This window comes from Agelaius tricolor, unplaced genomic scaffold, assembly GCF_023055355.1.
Source record: "Agelaius tricolor isolate 1412-34295 unplaced genomic scaffold, bAgeTri1.0.p SCAF_2, whole genome shotgun sequence".
NCBI lineage: Eukaryota > Metazoa > Chordata > Aves > Passeriformes > Icteridae > Agelaius > Agelaius tricolor.
In genome coordinates this window covers 76223264-76243564 of record NW_027269262.1, presented here as the reverse complement: position 1 = coordinate 76243564, position 20301 = coordinate 76223264, and the positions used below count along the sequence as shown (strand labels likewise).

The 20301-nt window shown below is 42.2% G+C and overlaps 1 protein-coding gene across 1 annotated transcript in view; it reads left to right on the top strand.

Annotated features, from left to right (window-relative positions):
• The first annotated feature begins 634 nt into the window (after positions 1-634).
• The window catches only part of NECAB1 (N-terminal EF-hand calcium binding protein 1), a 54820-nt gene continuing 35153 nt past the window's right edge, over positions 635-20301 (top strand). The window contains 3 exon segments of the mRNA XM_071421623.1: positions 635-981; positions 4269-4293; positions 14043-14151. Of these exon segments, the coding sequence (XP_071277724.1) occupies positions 874-981; positions 4269-4293; positions 14043-14151 (242 nt within the window). The 5' untranslated portion in view covers positions 635-873.

Here is a 20301-nt window from a genome sequence, read left to right as displayed (position 1 = left end):
GCTCCTGCCCCATCCCCCTGCTCCCCGCTTGCTTCCCCGCAGGAGCCCCAGCGCTACACGTCCCTGCAGCCCCTGGTTTTTGGCCGAGCCACTTTGAGGGATATGTTTTATCCAAGCATCATCTTATTATCAAGCCCGAGGCTTTTGCGGGGCGCAGCTGCTGGCGGTGCCCGCAGCGCGGTGTGGAACACAGAGCCGCCCCGTCACCCCTGCACTGCCGGGACTTCATCTTACACCTTATATTTTATAGCCCATCCTCGGAACGGACTCTCGTGGCTTTCCTGAGAAACATCTCCCCAAAGTGACTGTGCTGAAGGGGGGCGGCAGCCAAAACGAGGGTGCAAACGTGGCCTGACAGACCGCAAGACCCAGGTTTCCTTCATGGAGACAACGCAAGTGTCGCCACAGCCCGCCCTAATTAGGGATGCAACGGGAGCGTGTGCCCCGCACGGCACGGCCGCCCCGGCTCCTGCCCTCGCTGGGCCGGGCTCCCGGGGCCGGGCGGGGCGGGGGGGGCGGCCCGGTCCCCGCAGGGACCGCGGCCCGGCCTCCGCAGGGACCCCAGCTCGGCCCCCCCCCGGCTCGGCCCCCGCAGGCACCCCGGCCCGGCCTCCCCCGGCCCGGCCCCCGCAGGGACCCCGGCTCGGCCCCCGCAGGCACCCCGGCCCGGCCCCCCCCGGCTCGGCCCCCTCAGGGACCCCGGCTCGGCCCCCGCAGGCACCCCGGCCCGGCCTCCCCCGGCCCGGCCCCCGCAGGGACCCCGGCTCGGCCCCCCCCGGCTCGGCCCCCCCCGGCTCGGCCCCCCCCGGCCCGGCCCCCCCCGGCCCGGCCCCGGGCGGGCTCTGCGGGCGCTGCGGCGGCTGAGGCGGGCGGATGGCGGCGGAGCGGGGAGCGGGGCTGCGCATCTTCCGCGATGTGAGTAGGGCACGGAAGCCATTCTTCGCACCGGGCACCTGCCAGTGTTTGGGGAGGGGGCACCTGGTTTGTTATGCTTTGCCTTTTTCTCTTGCCTTTTTTCCTCTCCATACTTCCCCCCTCCCTCCTTTTATTTCTTCTTTTCTTTCTTTTTTTTTTTTCCTGACCTGTTATCTCCTCCCTCATGGAAGGGGGCAAAGCCCAGTGAGACCGTGAATCTTCCCCCTCCCCTTTCCCATTCCCTTTCCCTTTCCCATTCCCTTCCCCTTATCCTTTCCCCTTCCCCTTTTGTTTCTAATGGCTGCATGTGTTAGGAGAGCAGGTTAGTGTGTTTGGGGGTGGCTAGAAGAGGTTCTGTCACCATTCTAAATGAGTGAAAACAGTCTAAACAGGCACCTCTCTAATAAGTTACTTCAAATTTTATTGTTTTTATTGGGGCAGGGGGATGGGGGTGCCTTTCACTAAAGTTTGTCACCCTATAAAAGTTTTTGGGTTTTTTTTCACTAACCATGCAGGTTCTTCCCATCCCTTTAGACCCTGACGAATTTGAGGAGCCCAAGGTCAATGTGCAGAGAATCCTGAGCCCCTCAGCCCTTTGAGGGTGAGCCCAGGGAGGTGCCCTGATGAGCGTCTGGCCACGCAGCCCCGAGAGGTGCTGTGCTAGGCAGTCACCAAGGGCATCTTGCAAGGTGCAGCTGTAAAGTTTTTTTGTCTAAATTTGTGCAGCACAGAGTATTTCTTTGTTCCAAGGCAAACTCCCATCCAAAGATCTTCAAAGTATCCCCTGACCTTGGTGAGACCTGCAAATCTTGAGACCAACTCTACCACCAACTCTGATCCACTTCAGACCAGCTCTTGTGTTGGCATTATTCCACAAATCAGCTGAAAATGGCATAGCCTGTATTAAAGGACTCTTTATCTAGATGTTTTCTCTAATATGCCCACTTCAACTTCCCCAACCTTTCCCCAAATTATTTCAAATGAACCTCATCTGTTCATCTCCTGATTTCTCTAGCCTCCACAGAAAATTGTTTAAATAAGACTTTTTATTGACTTTTCAATTCAATTCCATTTTCATTTCAATTCAAGTGTATATTGAAAATACAGGTTTTTTTCTTTGGTTGGGTATTTTTGTGGGTTTTTTTTTTTCCTTTTGTCTCAGAGATACCACTTGTAAAAGAAATGGGAGAATTACAGTCATACATCACAAAAACAGAAGAGAAATCCAAGTTGTCAGGAAAGAGTTAAAAAACGTTAAATGCAGCCAGCTCCCCAATTTAACTTAACACACTGGATTGGGAAATTGCACATGGTCAGATTATCTGATAAACTGAAAACTTTTGATTTCACTAAAGTAGAAAAGATTTCAAAATAAAATTATTTGTTTAATTTTCAGCATTTTCTTAAACCAGTGTCACGTTCATATTTATAGGAGAGCAGATACCTTTCACAAACCCACAAATAGGAGGAGGCTGTTTCTGTGATTTTCCTCTTATATCTGGAGGAAAACCTTAAATCCAAGCCATGCCTGCTTCAAAGCAGGGACTGGCCCTTCTGCTGCGAGAGTACAGAAGTGTATCATGTCACAGATATTTTAGATATTTGGGGATGTGTAGGTGTGTGATTATTCCTCAGTGAAGTACCCCACCTATATAAACACATTTAAATTAGATCAGGCAGCAAGAGGTTGGCTGTAAGGCTGCACAGAAAAGGCAGGCACTGAGGTCCTGATTCCCCTGGGGAATAGAATTATAAAATTATAGAATGATAAAATGGCATGGTTGGAAGGGATCTTAAAAATCATCCAGTTCTAAAGCCCTGCCATTGGCAGGGACACCTTCCACTAGACCAGGCTGCTCAGAGCTTCATCCAGCCCGGCCTCGAACTCTGCCATCCACAACCTCCCTGGGCCACCTGTACCAGTGCCTCAGCGCCCATACAGCAAAGATTTTTTTTCCAAACATCTAATCTAAACCTATTCTCTTTCAGTTTGAAATAATTTCCCATTGTTCTGTCACTAAATGTTCTTATAAATAATCTCTCTCCAGAGAGAGAGACCAAAGGAGAGTGATTTATGATTGCTAAAATAACCTCTTCTGTGGTCTTCTGTCAAACTCCCTCTCAAGTGTCTAAAGGATTTTAATACTTGCTTAAGGTTGGGGGCAGGGGGGGTTAATTAATTGAAACAAATTAAATTATAATTAAATTATAATTAAATTATAATTAAATTAAATAATAATAATTTTAAATAATAATTATAAAAATAATAAATACATAAAATAATTTATTTTAAATAATTTTTTAATTACTTAAACAGAAACTTTTGCTACTCTTGACCAATGGTTATGGGACATTTCATTTGATTGAAACTCCACTGCTATATCCCCTCAAAAGTTCAAGCGTTATACTGAAAATTGAATGTATCATTTATTTGGATAAATAGGGAGGGAAAGTGTCATCTTACTAAGTATATTTCATATTTTATGTGCTGTAAATTTGGTTCAATGCAAAGTTCACCATCAGTGAAGTCCTGGATGTGGGTCACAGCTCTGTTGGTTTCCCTGCCAACCCCACCCTCCACAAAACAATCATGAAGGTGCTCCAAGAGAGCTGGGCACTTGGATCCATCTTGTCTGGTTTCACTTCCAGGAGCAGAGCAGCCATGGCATGTGCTGGAGAAGCTGTTTAAATGCTACTAACATTTTAATAGACCAGAGAATGTTTCCATTGCTGTCAGCTCTCAAAAATATATGTGCAAAAACATATTTTGAAACACTTCAGTGATATTTGCTGCAGCAATAGAAACTACGTTTGGAAGATTTGCTTTCTTGCCTTGCCTACACTTGTGGCAGCATTCCCTGGATGATTCCCCATTGCAGTGACACCGAGTCTGATCCCTTTGTGCCACCCAGCTCCTCTCCTGACTTACCCTTTGCTTCCTCCACCCACACAAACCATGAGTCTTTCTCACCATCTCAGATGTTCAGCACATCCTCCCAGCCATCATTCATCTGCTTCTTTAAGCCACTTCTCTCAAACCTGAGTCCAGTATCATGGTAGCCATATGGTACCAGGTTTTGTGCCTGAGCATCATCGTTGTAATCCATAAACAAACTAGAAAATAAAGCTGGTTCTTGTTATGGTCTTGGTTTTCAGTGCACACAGCAAGGGAGGAGTTAAAAAAAGCTCAGAGGGATGGATGAAGACATATTAAGAATTTTAAAATTCTATGCAGCTTTGTGAAAATGTGATGTAGAGCCCAAACTATTAATGTGTACTAAGAACATTGCTTGTTATTAACCCATACAAAAGAAAAAAATGACTCTGTTCTTTCTGTCTCTCTTTTTGTTTAGATATTAAGAAGAGCAGACAAGAATGGTAAGATTTCTTCCACATCTTGCCTCTTTGCTTTGGAAAAAAGAATCCATCATTAATTCAGCATTTTATGTCATGTTTTAAACATCCTAACAGGAAAAGCAGACATCCCTCATGTCATTTTATGTTTCCTGCAGATTCAGTGCCGTATATTATGTTGTGTTGTGATCTGATCTTCCCTTCTTTAAGGACAGATCTTATGCTTTCACAATTTGACATTTGTGTTTGATTTGCACTTTGGGTACATGTGAGTGTTTTCTAGTGACACTGACTCAAGGTCTGAAATACTTGTAAGAAGCTCCATCTTATCTTTTTTAAACCACCATAGGCTACATCCAGAAATCAGCTTGTTTTTGTATTTTTTCAGTGTCAGAAAAAATATTGGAAAAATATTGGAAAAAATATTGGAAAAAATATTGGAAAAAATATTGGAAAAAATGTTATTGGAAGAATAAACCCTTGAATCCAATGCACATATTTATACTACAGAAGTCATAAGGTTTTTATTAACAAGAGAAGCATTGAACAGTGTCAAGCCCACAGATCAGACAGGTTTAACCCTGACAAGTAATTCCCAGTCCAGTCAATCCTCAGAAAACAGATACTGGGTGCATTCAATAAAGAGAAGGCAAATGGATACCATTGAGAAAATCAGTGATAACTTACAAGGAAGAACTCTTGGACAGCAAGTGGCTACTGTACAGTTTTGTGGTATAACTGAGTATGTTGAATAACTGTGTACTGTTTCTGAGACAGAAATCTCACCTCCACAGCCCACTTCTGGTTGCTATTCCTGCTCCAGCTCATGTGCACAAGACCATGGTAGGCTCCTTCAGAGAGCTCAGGAGCCACAGAATCCACCACTGTGAGAGTTTTTTGGTAGTGTTTTCTTTGTTATCTCCCTCAGTCAGCTAGCTTGCCAGTTGTTTGCATGGGCAGTGATGGTGCAAGGTGAATTCCAAGGTGAGGGCTGGCATGGGAAGAGGAGGAGGACTCCCTGCACCTGCAGTGGTGCATCTCTAGCTTCATTACCTGTCAACCACAGCACAGCTCTGCTGGCATCCCCCTCAGACCTGCTCATGGTGTTTGGAATAATGTGTGTTCATCTGCCCTGAAGATTGATGAGGGTCAGAGCACATGAGCAGAACTCATCAACCCCCTGGAGACTAAAAGAGACCCTGGAGCTTTGTGTCCCTGCCCTGGACTTTGGGCTTGTGCTGTGCCAGCCCTGGTGGATCCACTTTGGTGCTTAGGAGCACTTCAGTCCTCATTTGGGTTTCCCCACAGCTCATTACTGTACATCACTGTAAACAGGGGGAACAGCTCCCAGTACTGGGGACAAACCAGAGCAATACAAAACCATATCAGCCCCAGAGATTTTGGTCACTGGTATTCCTACCTGTATAGGTTTCTTTACAACATATTATTGGCAGAAAAGTGGCTAAGTTCAGTCACTTCAGTTCTGTTAATGTCCATGAATTTGAAATTATTTCAGCTTTTGGGTTTTAATTGTGTTTGCTCAACCATCAGTTGCCCATGGGACTTCCACTTTGATTATCTAGCAATGCACAGGCTTGTGCCACATTGATAGGGAGATTTGTTTCAAGGCTATGAAGTTAAGTTCATTTTCAGCAAGGTTATTGGATATGTGACCACTTACTGAAAATGCTTACACTGTTGTCACCATAAATTATTGGTTTTGGTTAATGACTGGTCTACTTACACTTTCAGTGTTTCCTTTCTGTACTACAGGAAATCAACTATTGGCTTTCAGTAACAAATACTACATTACTGTCTATGACACAGCCCTGTTAAATTCTCTCGTATACTTTTAATAGAACCTCCTCTGCTGTATTCATTCATTTTGTGAGATTAAAATACCTTCAGAGAAAATATCATCAAAAACTTTACTAGATTCTTGCTAGACAGCAAGGAAAAAAAATCAAAAAAAGTAGATGGAGCTGATAAGTAGGAGTATTGTATAAGCATTTTTACTATGAACTCGTGGCCTGTGGGACTTCAGGTAAGCCTTCCACCACAAGGAAAGATAAATATTCTTGCAAAGGCAGTATAAAATGAAAGACCAAAAGAGCCAAGACATTCCACTGAACTGCTGGTACTCAAAAATGCTACAATAATTTATGGCATTTTTGGTCAATTAAGAAAGTCCTTTAGCAAACAGCCATGTGAATGAAGTCATACAAATGGCTTCTTTCTTTGCCAGCCAGGTGCATATATCATTCTGTTACTGTCCTATTTCTGGAAATATCAGCTATGCAGAAATTCCATGAGAGGATCAGCTTCATAAACTCTCTCTGTAGTTCTTATTTCATGGCTCTGCTTTTTGTGGAGCTGATCCATATATCTCCCATAAATGAAAAGGTCATATGATTTTTTTTTTAAAGGGAGAACAAGGCACAGGGAAGGATTTTAAAGAACTATATGGGTCATAATATTGACAGAAGCAACAGAAAATCCTGAGGGGAGAAAAAAGCAATTTCATAAAGGTGAGATGCTGCACATTGACCTTTTTGGAAAGGAGATGTTTCAGGTCTGTATGTCAAAATGAAATTTTGGTAAGGTTTACTTTATAGAACACCACATGCTCAAAGGAAAGCATGTGGATTTCACACAGAACTAATTTGGAAAAAAAAATCCAGCTAAAAGGAAAAATCTTCATTTGTTTAATTTCTTTTGCTATTTAAACCAAAATCAAATTCATTAAATTCCTCACGAAAAATAAAATCTTGTCCCTAGCCTTCAATGGAGGGAGCGAAGAAAAAATGGGAAACTGGAACTGCCAAATGCAATCTTTTCTAACTCCCCCCAAAAAAATTCACTTCCCTCATCTCTCAAGAAACAGTGGTTGCCTCACACATATGTGAATGCAGCACCTGCACGTGCTTGTCTACATGAAATGTCTCTCTTATCCCCTGATATGCCAGGAGGGACGTGGGGCACCCCATCAGCCTTGCAGTGACCTGCAGTCAAGTGAAATGATTTCAGTTGTTGGTGAATGTCACCCAGGGGCCTCTTGTGACCATGCAGCTGTGACATGTGCCCAATTAGAATTGCCTCCTGCCAGAATTCCCTCCTCTTAGCACAGGAATGGAATTTCAAATACAGACTACATTGCAGAAGTCCAATCACAAACAGTCTGACTGTCAAATAGATGGGGGAAAAAAAAAAGTAATAATCTACTGAGAATGCAACCCTTGATCTTGCAAGAGTAACAAGGGGAAGGTGCCTTGACACTGATGGCTCAACACAGACCAAAAGCAAGGAGCACCACAAAATAACTAGAGAAAAGTGCCCTGCCTTTGCTGGCATCGTGGTGGGGGCCATTTCTCTTGCCATCCCTCTGGGGAAGAGGACCATTGCCTTTGCCTTTTGCCAGAGTCTGTCTGGATCTCCTCTCCTGCTCTGGAAACATGGCATGCTCTGGCATTTGAGACTCCCCTTGGCACTTTGCAGTGTCCATCCAGTCAAACCTGGAGGGAGTGACTCCTAGCCCTGTCCCCCAGGAGGAGTAGCTCTCAGCTGTCTCTCTCCTCCACAAAATTCAAATTGGTATTTGAGTATGGCCTTAACAAAGGCCATAACTTAACAGCTCCTGCCCCCAAGCTCTTGGATGCCTCTAGGCCCTAAGGAAGGCAACTCTAATATGACAGGTTTGGAAAAGATGGTTTGTATATAGGTGCTTTCATTGATTTGCAGATACAAGTCAGCTGTAAAGAAAAAGCACTGAGTAAAACTATACCTCAAACATTCTTAAAGCTCCTAAGAGGAAGATATTTGGAAACATCATTGGTAATATCTGCCACAGAAGCAGACGTTTTCATAAAAACTCAAAAGGCCTGAACCGTAAGGAACACTGTAAACAGAATGCTTCAGGCATGACTGCAAACAAATGAGGGAAAATTTTAAAAACTGACTAAACAAAAGAAGACTAAAGCTCCATAGATTGACAAACCTGAATATCAAACAACCAGCAGACTTGCAACAGCATCTTATTAATGTCAGAATCACTGCATTTATGTCTGGTTTAATTTTTTTTCTGTGACATTTCAAACAAGCACTCACTGAAAGCTTTTTTTCCCCCTAAAATATATATATCTTTTTTAATGTATTTGAACTAGGATCTATAAAATGAAAAATAGTCAGATGAGATAATCTTTGAATTCTGTCGTATTCAGTACCCCTGATTTCATGATACAGAGCAGGCACACCAGGCTTTTGTATGTGGAATTCTGAAACTGTATAAAATACTGTCATTATATATGCAGCATATTGATTAAAATAATCTGAGGATTTCAGCCCAGCTCTAAAACCATGCTAACAGTAGCTTAATAAAAACTGTGGGTCATAAATAAAGGATTCCTTAAAATAAGGTGAGTGCAGCAGTAGCACCCTGTCCCTTTCACTGGTGTCAGTGACCAAAGGGATTGATTCACAGATCATAGGCTTTTGAGTGACCAACAAGATTTCCAGAAAATAACCAGAACATTTCTGATGTGCACCTGTATGATCATCAGGAGGAAATCTTGCAATGCCTACTCCAGAGTCAGCTTTGCAGAGACCAGAATAGGTGTTTTCCTATTCATTATTTATTGACAGTGCCTTTTCAGAATAAACACTGACTTTGCAGGTGAGTCTTCTACTATCTGTGCTGGCTCATGTGTCTGTAGGTGAGCTCTGTCAAGGTGAAAGCTGCCTCACTGCAGCAGTTCTCAGACTGGGATTTGTCAGTGGTTCTAGTTTGTTTACCAGAGTGCTAGTTCATACTGTGCCTGAGGATTAAGGGAATATGCCTCTGAGAGAGAACACAGCTTGGGAAGGGGATCTCTGGAAGCTTCCCTAAAGTGAACTGTCAGAGCTGGCCTGCAGGCTCTCAAGATTGCCACTTAGTGGGTTAAACTTTTTTCCCAAGAAAAATTTTGGAGTTATACCAAAGCACAGAATGCAAAGTCCTTGATTTCAACATTTTGTATCTAGGCCAGTATCTCCTAACCTGTGTCTATAACATCCTGTCATCTCATGAAGTCTTCAGCTAGCCCAGAGACTGCCCCAGAAGCTCTGCTCAGTGGCAGCTGCATCAGTGCACAGGCTCTCCCCACCATATGGTCTGGCCAGAGAGGTCACAGCATGATGGGGTGACACAACTCCTGTGTGACCTCCCTGGAGAAAAACAGCAATGTGCAGGAATCCCTTGGGGAAGCTCGGTGCACCACGATACCCAGAATAGCCAGGTCTGAATGGCCCAAAGTGGCCATGTTTGAGCTACAGATTTACTGAATGACTTTGCAGAGCACATTTTCTAAACAGAAGCCAGAGGACAGAAATTCTCTGAACTGTAGCATCCCTGATTTAAGCTCCCAGCTTACTCAGTGAATGGATTTGTAAGGCAAAACCCTTGGAGTATGTCCCATGAACTCTCACCATGTTGCTGTTTGCTTCCATCTGGATCCACTGCAGACATCATCCTGCATCCTGTTCCAGAGCCCAGGCTCAGCCTGGGGTGGGATTCCCCATGCACCCCCTGCGTCCTTCAAGTGCTGCATGGCTGGAGTCTGTGCTACAGATCCCCAAAAACATTTCTGTAGAAATAACCTAAACCCTCTCCCTGTTAGCCTTGGAATCACTTGGTTACTTGTGTGAAGCTTTTCTAGCATAAAAGATGGAATAATGGCTCAAAATGCTTATTTCTGATTTTATCAACATACAATATAGATCAGAGTCAATAAAAGCTTAATGCACTTGTCCAGACTCTCTAAATTTTCATCCACGTCTGTGCTTTCTCTGATGCAGCCCCCTTATGATTGGGACCCAGTGGATATTATTGGCATGCTTGCCTTGGCACACTGAAATTTGTTATTTCGGCAGATCTTTCTTGGTCCGATTCCAGCCTGTGTGCCATGTGTTAATGAACCACGTGGGTTTCATCTTTTTGCATCTGGTCCAGTCCATCTATGTCTGTTGTGATGTGCCCCCCTGCACTACCTTGTTTTCTCTGTGCATAGGGCAATAGCACACAAGTAATCTGTTCCAAACCTTTTACAGCAGGTGGGGACTGTCAGTGCCTTCCAAAGGACAGGTCCCACAGCAGGTCCCCAGGAGCAGGTGAGCTGGGAGGAGGACCCACGTTCACACTGCCTTCCCAGTGTGTTTGCTTCAGCCACTCAGGCTCTGTGGCTCACGTGAAACACTTGAAGGCTTTAGGTTCTAAAAAGGCAGATGGATTCAAAAATCCATAAAGGGCTGTCACAACACCCACAAGAGAAACTGAGCTCCCATTGAGAATTGCGAGGGCCTGAATGGGTCTGTGTTTTGGCCCTTGGCTTTCCCATGGCAGAAGTGACTTTGAGCACTTTGAGTCATTTCCTAGTCCCTGTTGTACCTTCCTGGTGAATAACTACTTTCTGCCACGGGGAGTTTTTCCATTTATTAATATCATTTGTTGTTATCTCTTCTTCCTTTGCTAATTCTGCCTACAGGGGCAGAGATCTGTTCTTATTGATCTGTGCTTATAAACAACCTCACTGCCCTGGTCGTGTGCATGCTGCCAGCCTGGAGGCGGGTTTGGTGTGGCCACAGCTCTCTTCACAGAGAGCAGCAGGCACAACTTACCAAGGATTTTTCCTGGGAAGGCAGTGAGAAACACAGAGAGAAGAAGAGAAAACAATTCTTATCTCTATTCACTGCTCCTGTTGTTGCACATGTGGAATATGTTATGGAGATTGCTTACCCAAAGTGATTTGGTTATTGGACACCGGTGAAGGTTGTTTTGATTCCTTGGCCAGTTGGGTCAAAGCTGTGTTCTGGCTGTCTCAGACAGTCACAGGTTTTTCTGTAGTGTAGTATAGTATAGTATCTCTTTAATATAGTTTTAATATTATTTTAGTGTAATATAATATCATTTAATAAAGCAATTGTTCAGCATTCTGAATCATGGAGTCAGAGCACATTATTCCCAGCTTCAGGGGCTCCCCACAATAATAGGTTTGGCACTGTCTGATTGGGCCAAGACAGCTATGAGGGCTCAGTTATCTAAATCACATCCTTCTAAGGTGAACCCCAGCATGAGCTTTAGCCAAGAGTGGTTCTCCCCTATGATTGCCAAAAACTCTTGCATGTGGCTCTTCCAAGTTCCATAAGTGCTAGGGCTGTCAATCAGCCATATGAGCTCCATCTGATGTGGCTCCTGCTATGAAAAGACTCTTCTTAAACTACTTAGAAAGACTCAGAACCCTAACAGGATGCCCAAAATAGGAGAGAGTGGAAGTGGTTTAATTGTCCTCCAGCATTTGCTGGCATCTCTGTGAGACATCCTTCTTCTCCACATCACTGTAACTTCCTTCACCGGCTGTAGTCTCACTATTTGCCATTATCTTTGTGCACACAGGCTCCAAATACCTCTGTGCCCTTGTCCATTTTTCACTCGATACCTTTTAGCTTGCTGAAATCACCTTTCAACTCAGAGACTGTGTGTGATTTTCCTCTGTCAGATATGCTGTTCTCTACTGAAGGCATCAGCTATCTAAAGAATATTCTGAAGATTATAGTAGCATTTCTGCAGCCGACTGGCTGGGGGATATCGCTTGGTCATATTTTACACAGAAAAACATCTACTCAATAGACAGGTAAATGTTACTGAAATAAATGTGAGAATGCAATTGTAACAAGAATGCAATTGTGGAGGAAGGCTCCTGTAAACCACTGTGTGAATCTGTTTCTAAATTTGCAAGTGCAATGTGGGGGAATTCGTTTTATTGTTTATATTTTCATTTTATTTATTTGTCTGCCAGTTGGGAGACAAAGGAGAACAGGTGACTGTGCCTGCTTATAAAGAAGCCCTTCTTTTGAAAGATGTCAGAGAAGACAGACAAAAGCAAGCAGGTCTTGAAAAACAGCTTCTTAAATAACATTGCCAAGGCAAATACAGCTGAAGGTTGATTTCCCTGATGGATGCACAGCTTCAGAGAATTTTATTTCATTACTCATCCTTCCCCTGTCACTTTGCCAGTGGCAAGGATTGAAGAATCTCTAATAGAGGTTTCTGCTCAGCACTTAAACCAGATAGCGTTTATCTGGGCACTCCAAGGGCACTGAGGTGTGCCCAGGGCAGTGGTGCTGAGGACACATGACACAGCCTTTAAAATAAAAGCTATTCTTGACACTTGGGGGGGAAAAAAGCTAAACTGTCTAGGCAAATGCATCTTCAGTTTAACAGCACAGGGAGCACTTGTTCAGCGTTGGGTCTGAGCTTCATCTGAGCACTGAGGAAGCACAAGGATGGCCGCTGGCAGTGAAGCCCTCCCCAGCTGCTCTGGCAAAACAGTTACACAAAATCAGAGAAGTGCCCTGGTTAATCAGAGCTGGTTTTTTGGTAAAAGTAACTCTATGAAGTCTGTAAGTACCAAACAGGTTCAAAAAGTCCTTGTGTTTTGCCAGAAACAATCTCAGTGATTTGTCACTCAATGTCAATAACATTCAGAATGTTATTAAGAATAAACAGCAATGAACCAAAAGGCAATGTCTGCTCTTGGATGACAAAAAAATAAAGAAAATAGCTAAAGTACCCAGTCTGTTGGTAGATCAGTGATTTTCTGGATTGAGATAAAGCCAATGATCCTGAATGACTGAAACAGACTTTTTTTGTATTTTGTGTCATACCCCAGGCTGTTCTATGGGTAAACTCATATGTTTATCTCAGGAAAGTTGCCAAAAGTCATTGAGTATTCTCAGTCACAAGTATTCTTGAGTATGTGTATAACTTGCATGTAAATCAGCCTTCCCAGCAAAGGATAAAGCTGCAGAGGTAGTTTGATTAAGCAATTGATTGTATCTGTAAGAGCCAAAGGAAGCTTATCTGTGAGAACACTCAGCTCAACACACTCAATATTTGATATTCCTTTTCTGTAACCAGAGCCAAATGGCAAATGTATTTAGATTCTCAGCTAGGTAATCATTGCAGTTTTGTGCCATCTTGGTCTCTGGCTCTTAAAGATCTTGACATTTTATTTTGATTTTAATGATGATCATCTCCAACTACACTCTGTCTTTTCATATTAAACATTTCAAAATGGTTTTGTTGAAACAGACGTTTAATTTGTACAATTTTGAAACCTCTTCACAATATCTGAAACCATATATTCCAGTCAAATTATGAAATAATAGCAAGTAAAAGAAGGAGGAAACTTCTCAGCTCTACTCTTCAAATCTGCCTGCTGTAGTACAGCATTTAGTCACAGGAATTAGAGAGTGCCTTTATAATAGGTTCTTCACCACTATAAAATTAAGTCACAATACACTGTAGATCAGTCTGATGCTTAGAACATCTTAGTCTTATCCTCTACAGTTTTGGGGGTTTTTTTTGTGCCCTGTGAGGGATTCAGTATGTTACTGTGGGAAATAAAGAAACATGTGAACTTACATTTAGTGCTACCCAAAAAAAGTTGTGAAGTGTTAGGCTATAAAAACATTCTTTATGCTTCATGCAAAGGCTCAATCAATTTAGATAAATCATTACTTAAGTACAATTTAATATTTCAGATTTCTTCTAAATAACAGGAAAAGGTGTATCTTTATTTGACTTTTGTTTGCTGATTATTATCCTTGCATTTAAAATATAAAGTTTCTACATTTAAGCTAAAGACCTAGAAGCTTTTAATACTTTCCTCTTTTACTGCATGAAATAAACAAGAAAAAACATGAATTAAATTAAGTCAATTTCCATTTCTTCATTGTTTCAGATGATGGAAAACTGTCCTTTAATGAATTCAAAACTTACTTTTCTGATGGAGTTCTGAGTGGAGAAGAACTGCATGAGCTTTTTTACACCATTGATACACACAATACTGAGTAAGTGCACCCTTCTTACAATTCCAGTGCCCCTTTCTGTACCTGCAAATGGAAAACAGACCTCAGCCTGATTTTAAGAAACAAGTTTATGTAGAAAGGTGCTTGAAGGAAGCCAGGCTGTGTCATTTGGCTATAAACTGTATAAGTGAAGAGTTTTGAAAACTCATTGAAATATTTGCATATTTCAATGTTCATATTTCAATAGATGTGATTTGGGTACTGAGAACACAGGGTGGAAATTGGATGCTTTCTGCATTCCCCCACCATGGAAAGAAAAGGAGCTCAGGCCTCCTTCAGGCTTAACTGTGAATTCCTCAATTCTCAATTCCACTGAGTCATACTGAGATGAATACTTGGAGCAGATGTTGAGAAGGAAATAAAATAAATGAAGCAATTATATATAGCAAAGAGTTGTGCTGGTGTGTCCCTTGGGATATTCCCATTATGGTTGGGTTTAACAAGGCCAAGGGGAAATAAGCTGACAGGAACTTCATGAAGTTCAGCAAGGAGAAGTGCAAAGTCCTGCTTCTGGGGAGAAACAAGCCCCAGCTTTCGTGGGAAATGGAATCAAATTAAATGTAGTAGAGTTCACAAGATTTTAGAGTTTTTACCAAAATAATGTCCTGAAGTAAGCAGAAGAAATGGTATTCGATCTGTTGGACTTGTGGGGAATAAAAAATACTACAGGATTTATGAGGTGATTAAGGGATGGGGTGATGGAGACAGGGAGGGGGAGTCACCACCCTGGAGATATTTGGGGGATTTGGCAGTGCTGGGTTAACAGTTGGTCTCGATGGTTTTAGAGGTCTGTTCTAACCCAAACAATTCTATGATTCTATGGTTCTATGTACCATTAAGTGCTGGGGCCCGCTCAGCTGCAAAACAGCTTGGCAGAAAAGGATATTGGGTGGATACCAAGTTGAAAATGAGCTAACAATGTGCCCTTATGGCCAAGGTCAATGAATGACCCAGAGTCAAAAACTCATTTCAGAGCCAAACCCATTCATACAGCTTTAGACTTCCTCATGTGTACCACATATCTGTGTAAGTGGTTTTATTTTAGCATAACTCCATTTGTCTGAAAGCATCCTGATAAGGGCAGAAATTCTTGATACTAAGCAAGATTTCTAAGAAAAAATACAGATATTCTCCATCTATTTTTCCCTCCTTTTTATTTGTAAAGTTTTAAAAATAAATTGATGATGATGGTTATTATTATTATTATTATTATTATTATTATTATTATTATTATTATTATTATTATTATTAATGACAATAATATTAATAAATCTGAAAAATATGTAGAAAAGTGAGGATAACATTATGTTTTTCCTCCTGGTAGATAGGCACACCTGAAGAATTGGTGCAATTGTTGAATGCTGCTGCTATTAATTGAAAATAGGTAATTAAACTGTCATGACAGCCATCTGAGAGAGAGGTCATTTTCACTGTCCAGAAAAAGCCTGGCAAAAATCTGGGCACAAAAGTTTCAGAGTAAATGCTGTGAAGAGTTCAGTTTTCATGTATTTCAGGGAATGGAGCAGGTGGAAGATTAAGAGAAGCTACTAAATTACCATTTTGAACCAGAAGAAAGGGTGCTCTGTATTGATGGATTAACATTTGTTACAGGAGGAGGAGGAGAACCTAGATCTGGGTAAGAAAATGTACTTGAGACTTGGATTTAAAACAGCAACAAGAAGATTTTGAGTGTTTTTTTCATGGAGCCTTGAACTGATGAAAGGCTTTAGGGTGACTTTGCAGCTGTAAAGTATTATACCATGCTTGATATATAACAGAGACAAATACACTCTAAAAGCTTTCCTCTACCCCTTTGTAAGCTTTTGAGGAAACCTGTCAGCAAGGTGTCATAGGCCAAATATCAGATGGATATAGCAAAGAGAGACAGCTTGGCCAGTATAATATAATTTCCTTGCTAACATAACTTTCAAAAGAAATAAAAATCACATGGAGCAGATATGATGAAGCAAAAACTTTACTCACTGGCATTTCCTGAAAAGGGCAAGTTATGGTAAAATGTCTCAAATTAATGAGCTAGCTAAGAAAAGTAGCAAAATGTTCATTGAACCTTGGGAAGTGTTTTAATGTAAGCATTAGGAGAACCATGTACATATCAAACAATCCCCAGACCATCTATTTTAAGATTATTTTTACTTCCAAATTATCCAATGGAATGAAATGAAAATTATGCAACTCAGAAGTATTTTATGGCTGGTTTTCAGGAGGGGAGGGCAAAGAACTCTGCTCAATTTTTTACCTAGTGGGAGGAGATTTGCACAGATTATTTTTGCCTTTCTTATCCAGTTAAAATGCAGACACTATCAAACTCTGGGCAAATCTTTTATCTTCTCTCTGCTTCACTTCACTAGTTACAAATTGCAGACTGTAGCTCCCTATCCCAGGAATACTTCATAAGCATTGTGATTATGCAGTGATTTACACTTCACATGCCTAGGAGAGATGTCTAGGGAAGCATGTCATGATACCTTTGTTCATTTCTTGGAGTATCTCAAGATTTTGTAACCATCTTGTCACAAGAGCAGACTTTGGGTTGTTTCCACCTGCATTAAATCCTTTAGCTCTGCCAGCATTCAAAACCTCACTGTCTGTGTGCACAAGTCTTTGTACTTTAAAGCCTCAAGATGAAAAAGGAGATGTGGCCTTGGGGTGATAGCCATGGACCACAAACTCAGGCAATTTGAATTCCCTTCTCAGCTGTGCTGCAGCAATTTTCCAATAAAAGATTCAAAGCATGAATGACTTACACTGGCTTAACACTTCTAAGGGAACTAAATTAAGCAGGTATTAAACCCCACTATTACACAGGCCCTAATGTCAGTCTGGTTGAAGTGAGATTTAGATTATTAACTTTTAAAAAGACCAATCCAAGCTAATGCAACATGCTTGTCACAAAGCAGATAGACTGTGGAAGACTGCTGAAATGAGTAATTACCATTTCCAGTGTGATAGCAGGGAAAATAACAGAGGGTTTAACTTCCCAATAATTCAGGTTGTGTATGCATGACTGACTAGGATCTCTGCACCTTGGTGTTTGAAGCAGTCAGGTGTTCTCTTTTTACAGAGTAAAAGGAGTCAATTAGTGCCTAATCAGCAGGAAAAACACAGATGAGTAAGAATTAGTTACTGCCACACCAAGTTTCCAAGACATAGGTTGAATAGGAGTTTATTATGACAGGATGAATTTAAATGTACATTTTCTCCTAGACCCCAAAATACAGGTTATTAATTCAGGGCAGATCATTGCTTGTACTGAAAATTTGCATTAGCTGAGGGTATTTCCTCAGTTTGGAATACATAACTTGGACATATATTTTGCAGTTTTTGAAGGTACTTCCATGTATACTATTTTTCTTTCTATTTAAAAATATGTACCTTACCTTTTTATGACATTTGATATATTAAATAATTACTATTAAAGACACTGTGTATAAATTGATTGCCCTAATTTTTTAGCTTCTTTTTTCCTTTGGACACAGCCAGAAACAAATGCATACGACAACCGAATTAGGTGAAGTAGCGTATCGACGCAAAAAGGAAATTTTTTTCCATCTTTTAGTACTGCTATGATATTTTACCTTTCTTGAAGGTAAGCTTTGATTAGGCCATACAATGAGCGTTGCTGACATGTAATTGCAAGGTGACTGTTTTAGGGGAGTAGCAGTTAACCATTCTCCTGTAAGTGCTGTTTCCAGTATTGTTATTACTTCAGAGTGAAGCTGAAAGCCAATTAGGCATTTGACTGCCCCTTAGAGCCTCTTCTATTTGTGCTTTCCAGGAGCTCATGAAACCTTTGGGCAATCACATACCATTAAATGGTATAAATCAGCAGCTGTGGAGGGTCCACACTCAGATGCCCTCACACTGCCAGTGGAAGGAAAGGCTTTGCATTGATGCAGAAGGGATCAGGTCGAGGCTGTTACAGCCACATCTCCAGGTTCTTGTTTCCTAGCATGCATTTTCTTCTACTGCAGTTTCCTGTACTTAAAGACCCAGAAAAAACCCCCAACCAAACAAATACAGGTAGGAAATCAAGAGCTTTGACTTAAGCTTCAGCCTGGAGTTTGTACAGTGATTCTCCTCCCCTTTTCATAATTGTTTGCAGGTAGCTCCAATATAAACACACTCTAAGCATCTGGGCAGTATCTTAGGCTCTTCTAAAGTTATCAGGAAGCCAAGGTAGATCCCCACAGTTTCTTGAGTAGGAGCCAGGCCCCCAGAGTAAGAGTTAGACCAACATAAGTGCATATCTGTGAGCAGGGAAGGGGCAAGAGGAAGAGTTTATTTTTCTGTCCTGATTTGACATATATTTGACATGCCATCCATGTTACACATCTGTAATGTCAGTTTGGACCTTGGTCAGTGCTTGTCCTAACACTTCAAAAAATCTCGATGCACTCTATTTGAAACCTGAGTTAACCTTTTTGGAGGTTTGTGAGGGTGAAGGAAACCCAGTGTGGTTCCTCACCCTTCTCTCCTCCCCCAGTCTGAGCTCCAAGCTCCACGTGCTCAGTGAGGCTCTGCAGGGCTGGTGGGAGCAATGGGAAGGCTGTTGGAGCAAATGAGAGTGCTGCAAAGGCACCAGAAGACTTTCTTTGTGCTGACAAGGAGGGTCATGAGGAACATGGTCTGCAGGTTGTAGTCGTTTTGGAGCTGAAGTACCACATACTCTGCTATCTCAGAGCATTCTTGTTATTAAATGAATGCAAAACATCCTTCACGTGAAACAGTGTTGAAGTACAGTTGAGGAAGCTCTGCAGAAATACTGCTGTTTTGTTTATATGTGTTATTGTATGAATAATTGTACTGAAAGTAGAGAAAGGTATCAGAAGCACAGGTCTTTTTTGTACATGGAGAGAGAAACATACAGGAAAAGTTTGAAATTAGTGGTTTAAGGGGTGAAGGCTGTTACCATTCATTTCTTTGGTAAATCATCTCCTACCTAATGTTAATGTGAACTCTGACAAGCTTGTGTTTCAGCAGAGCAAGAATCCTTGACATAGTTAATGGTTTAGAGAATAAGTCTTCACAAAAATCATTGCAAGTGTAACCTTCCTCTTACCCTAATCCTTTACCCTCCCCCCACTCATGACTTCCATGGAAATTGTTTTAGCATAATGGCATCCTCTGGGAAAAGGTGTCAGAAGATAATGAGAATATTTGGCAAAGGTACAAACTAGGAGATATACAGAAGGTCTCAAGGGGATTTAGTCTGCAGCACTGCCAGAGAGATAGTGCAATAAATGCTTCACTGATTACTGACTCACAGGAGTCTGTGGGGAATCAGACTTATTTTTCTCCCTTTACACATTGGTAAAATAAAGTCCTTAGTCAGGATTCTAGTTACAAGGCAGGAGGGATGCTAGAACTATTGAGGGCCTGGGGCACAGGCAGCCTCCCAAAGGTAGGGAGGCCCCATTAAACCTTTGTGTGTGGCCTAAGTTAAACTGTGCACAGACTACAGATGAATTTGGTGAGGATCTGAGAGCCTTGGCCAGCTGCAGGCAGCACTGAGCTTATGGTGGGCATTTGGGGAGTGTGTCATGCTGCATGCACAGCAGATAGAGAGGGATGGCACATGGCACTATGGAGACATCTACACTTGCATGCCTGTGTGTCAGCAGGGTGTCTAAGGCTCCCTCATGCTCAGGGAAGTCACTGGCACCTAAGATGTGGTACTGTTCACATGGGCTTCAGCTCAGTTGCCCAGGCTTTAGGCATTTGAGTTGTCTGCTCTTGAAAATCAGCCCAAGGTGGAAAGTGTAACACAGCAGAAGTAGTTGGGACAGGGATGATGGGAGAAATGCTAGAGCATTTGAAGCAATGCTAGATGCCTGTGTTATATCAAATTGCTTCTGAGTCTCCTCCTAGCTGGTCTGTTAAACCCTCTCACTCCACTGAATTCCCTGGGACTCCTTTGCCTGGCAGGGAAGGTTGGACAGCCAGCGCCCATATGGACATCTACATTTGGGACTCATCCCCAAAGTGAATAAACCTTCCTCCCACCTGCCCAGGTCTCCATTAGCAGAGCCCTAGTTCCTCCCTTGGGTCAAAAGAGAAATGCTGAGATCGTCTGCCCTAGCAGCAAACTCCCAGAGGTGACAACTGGATGTT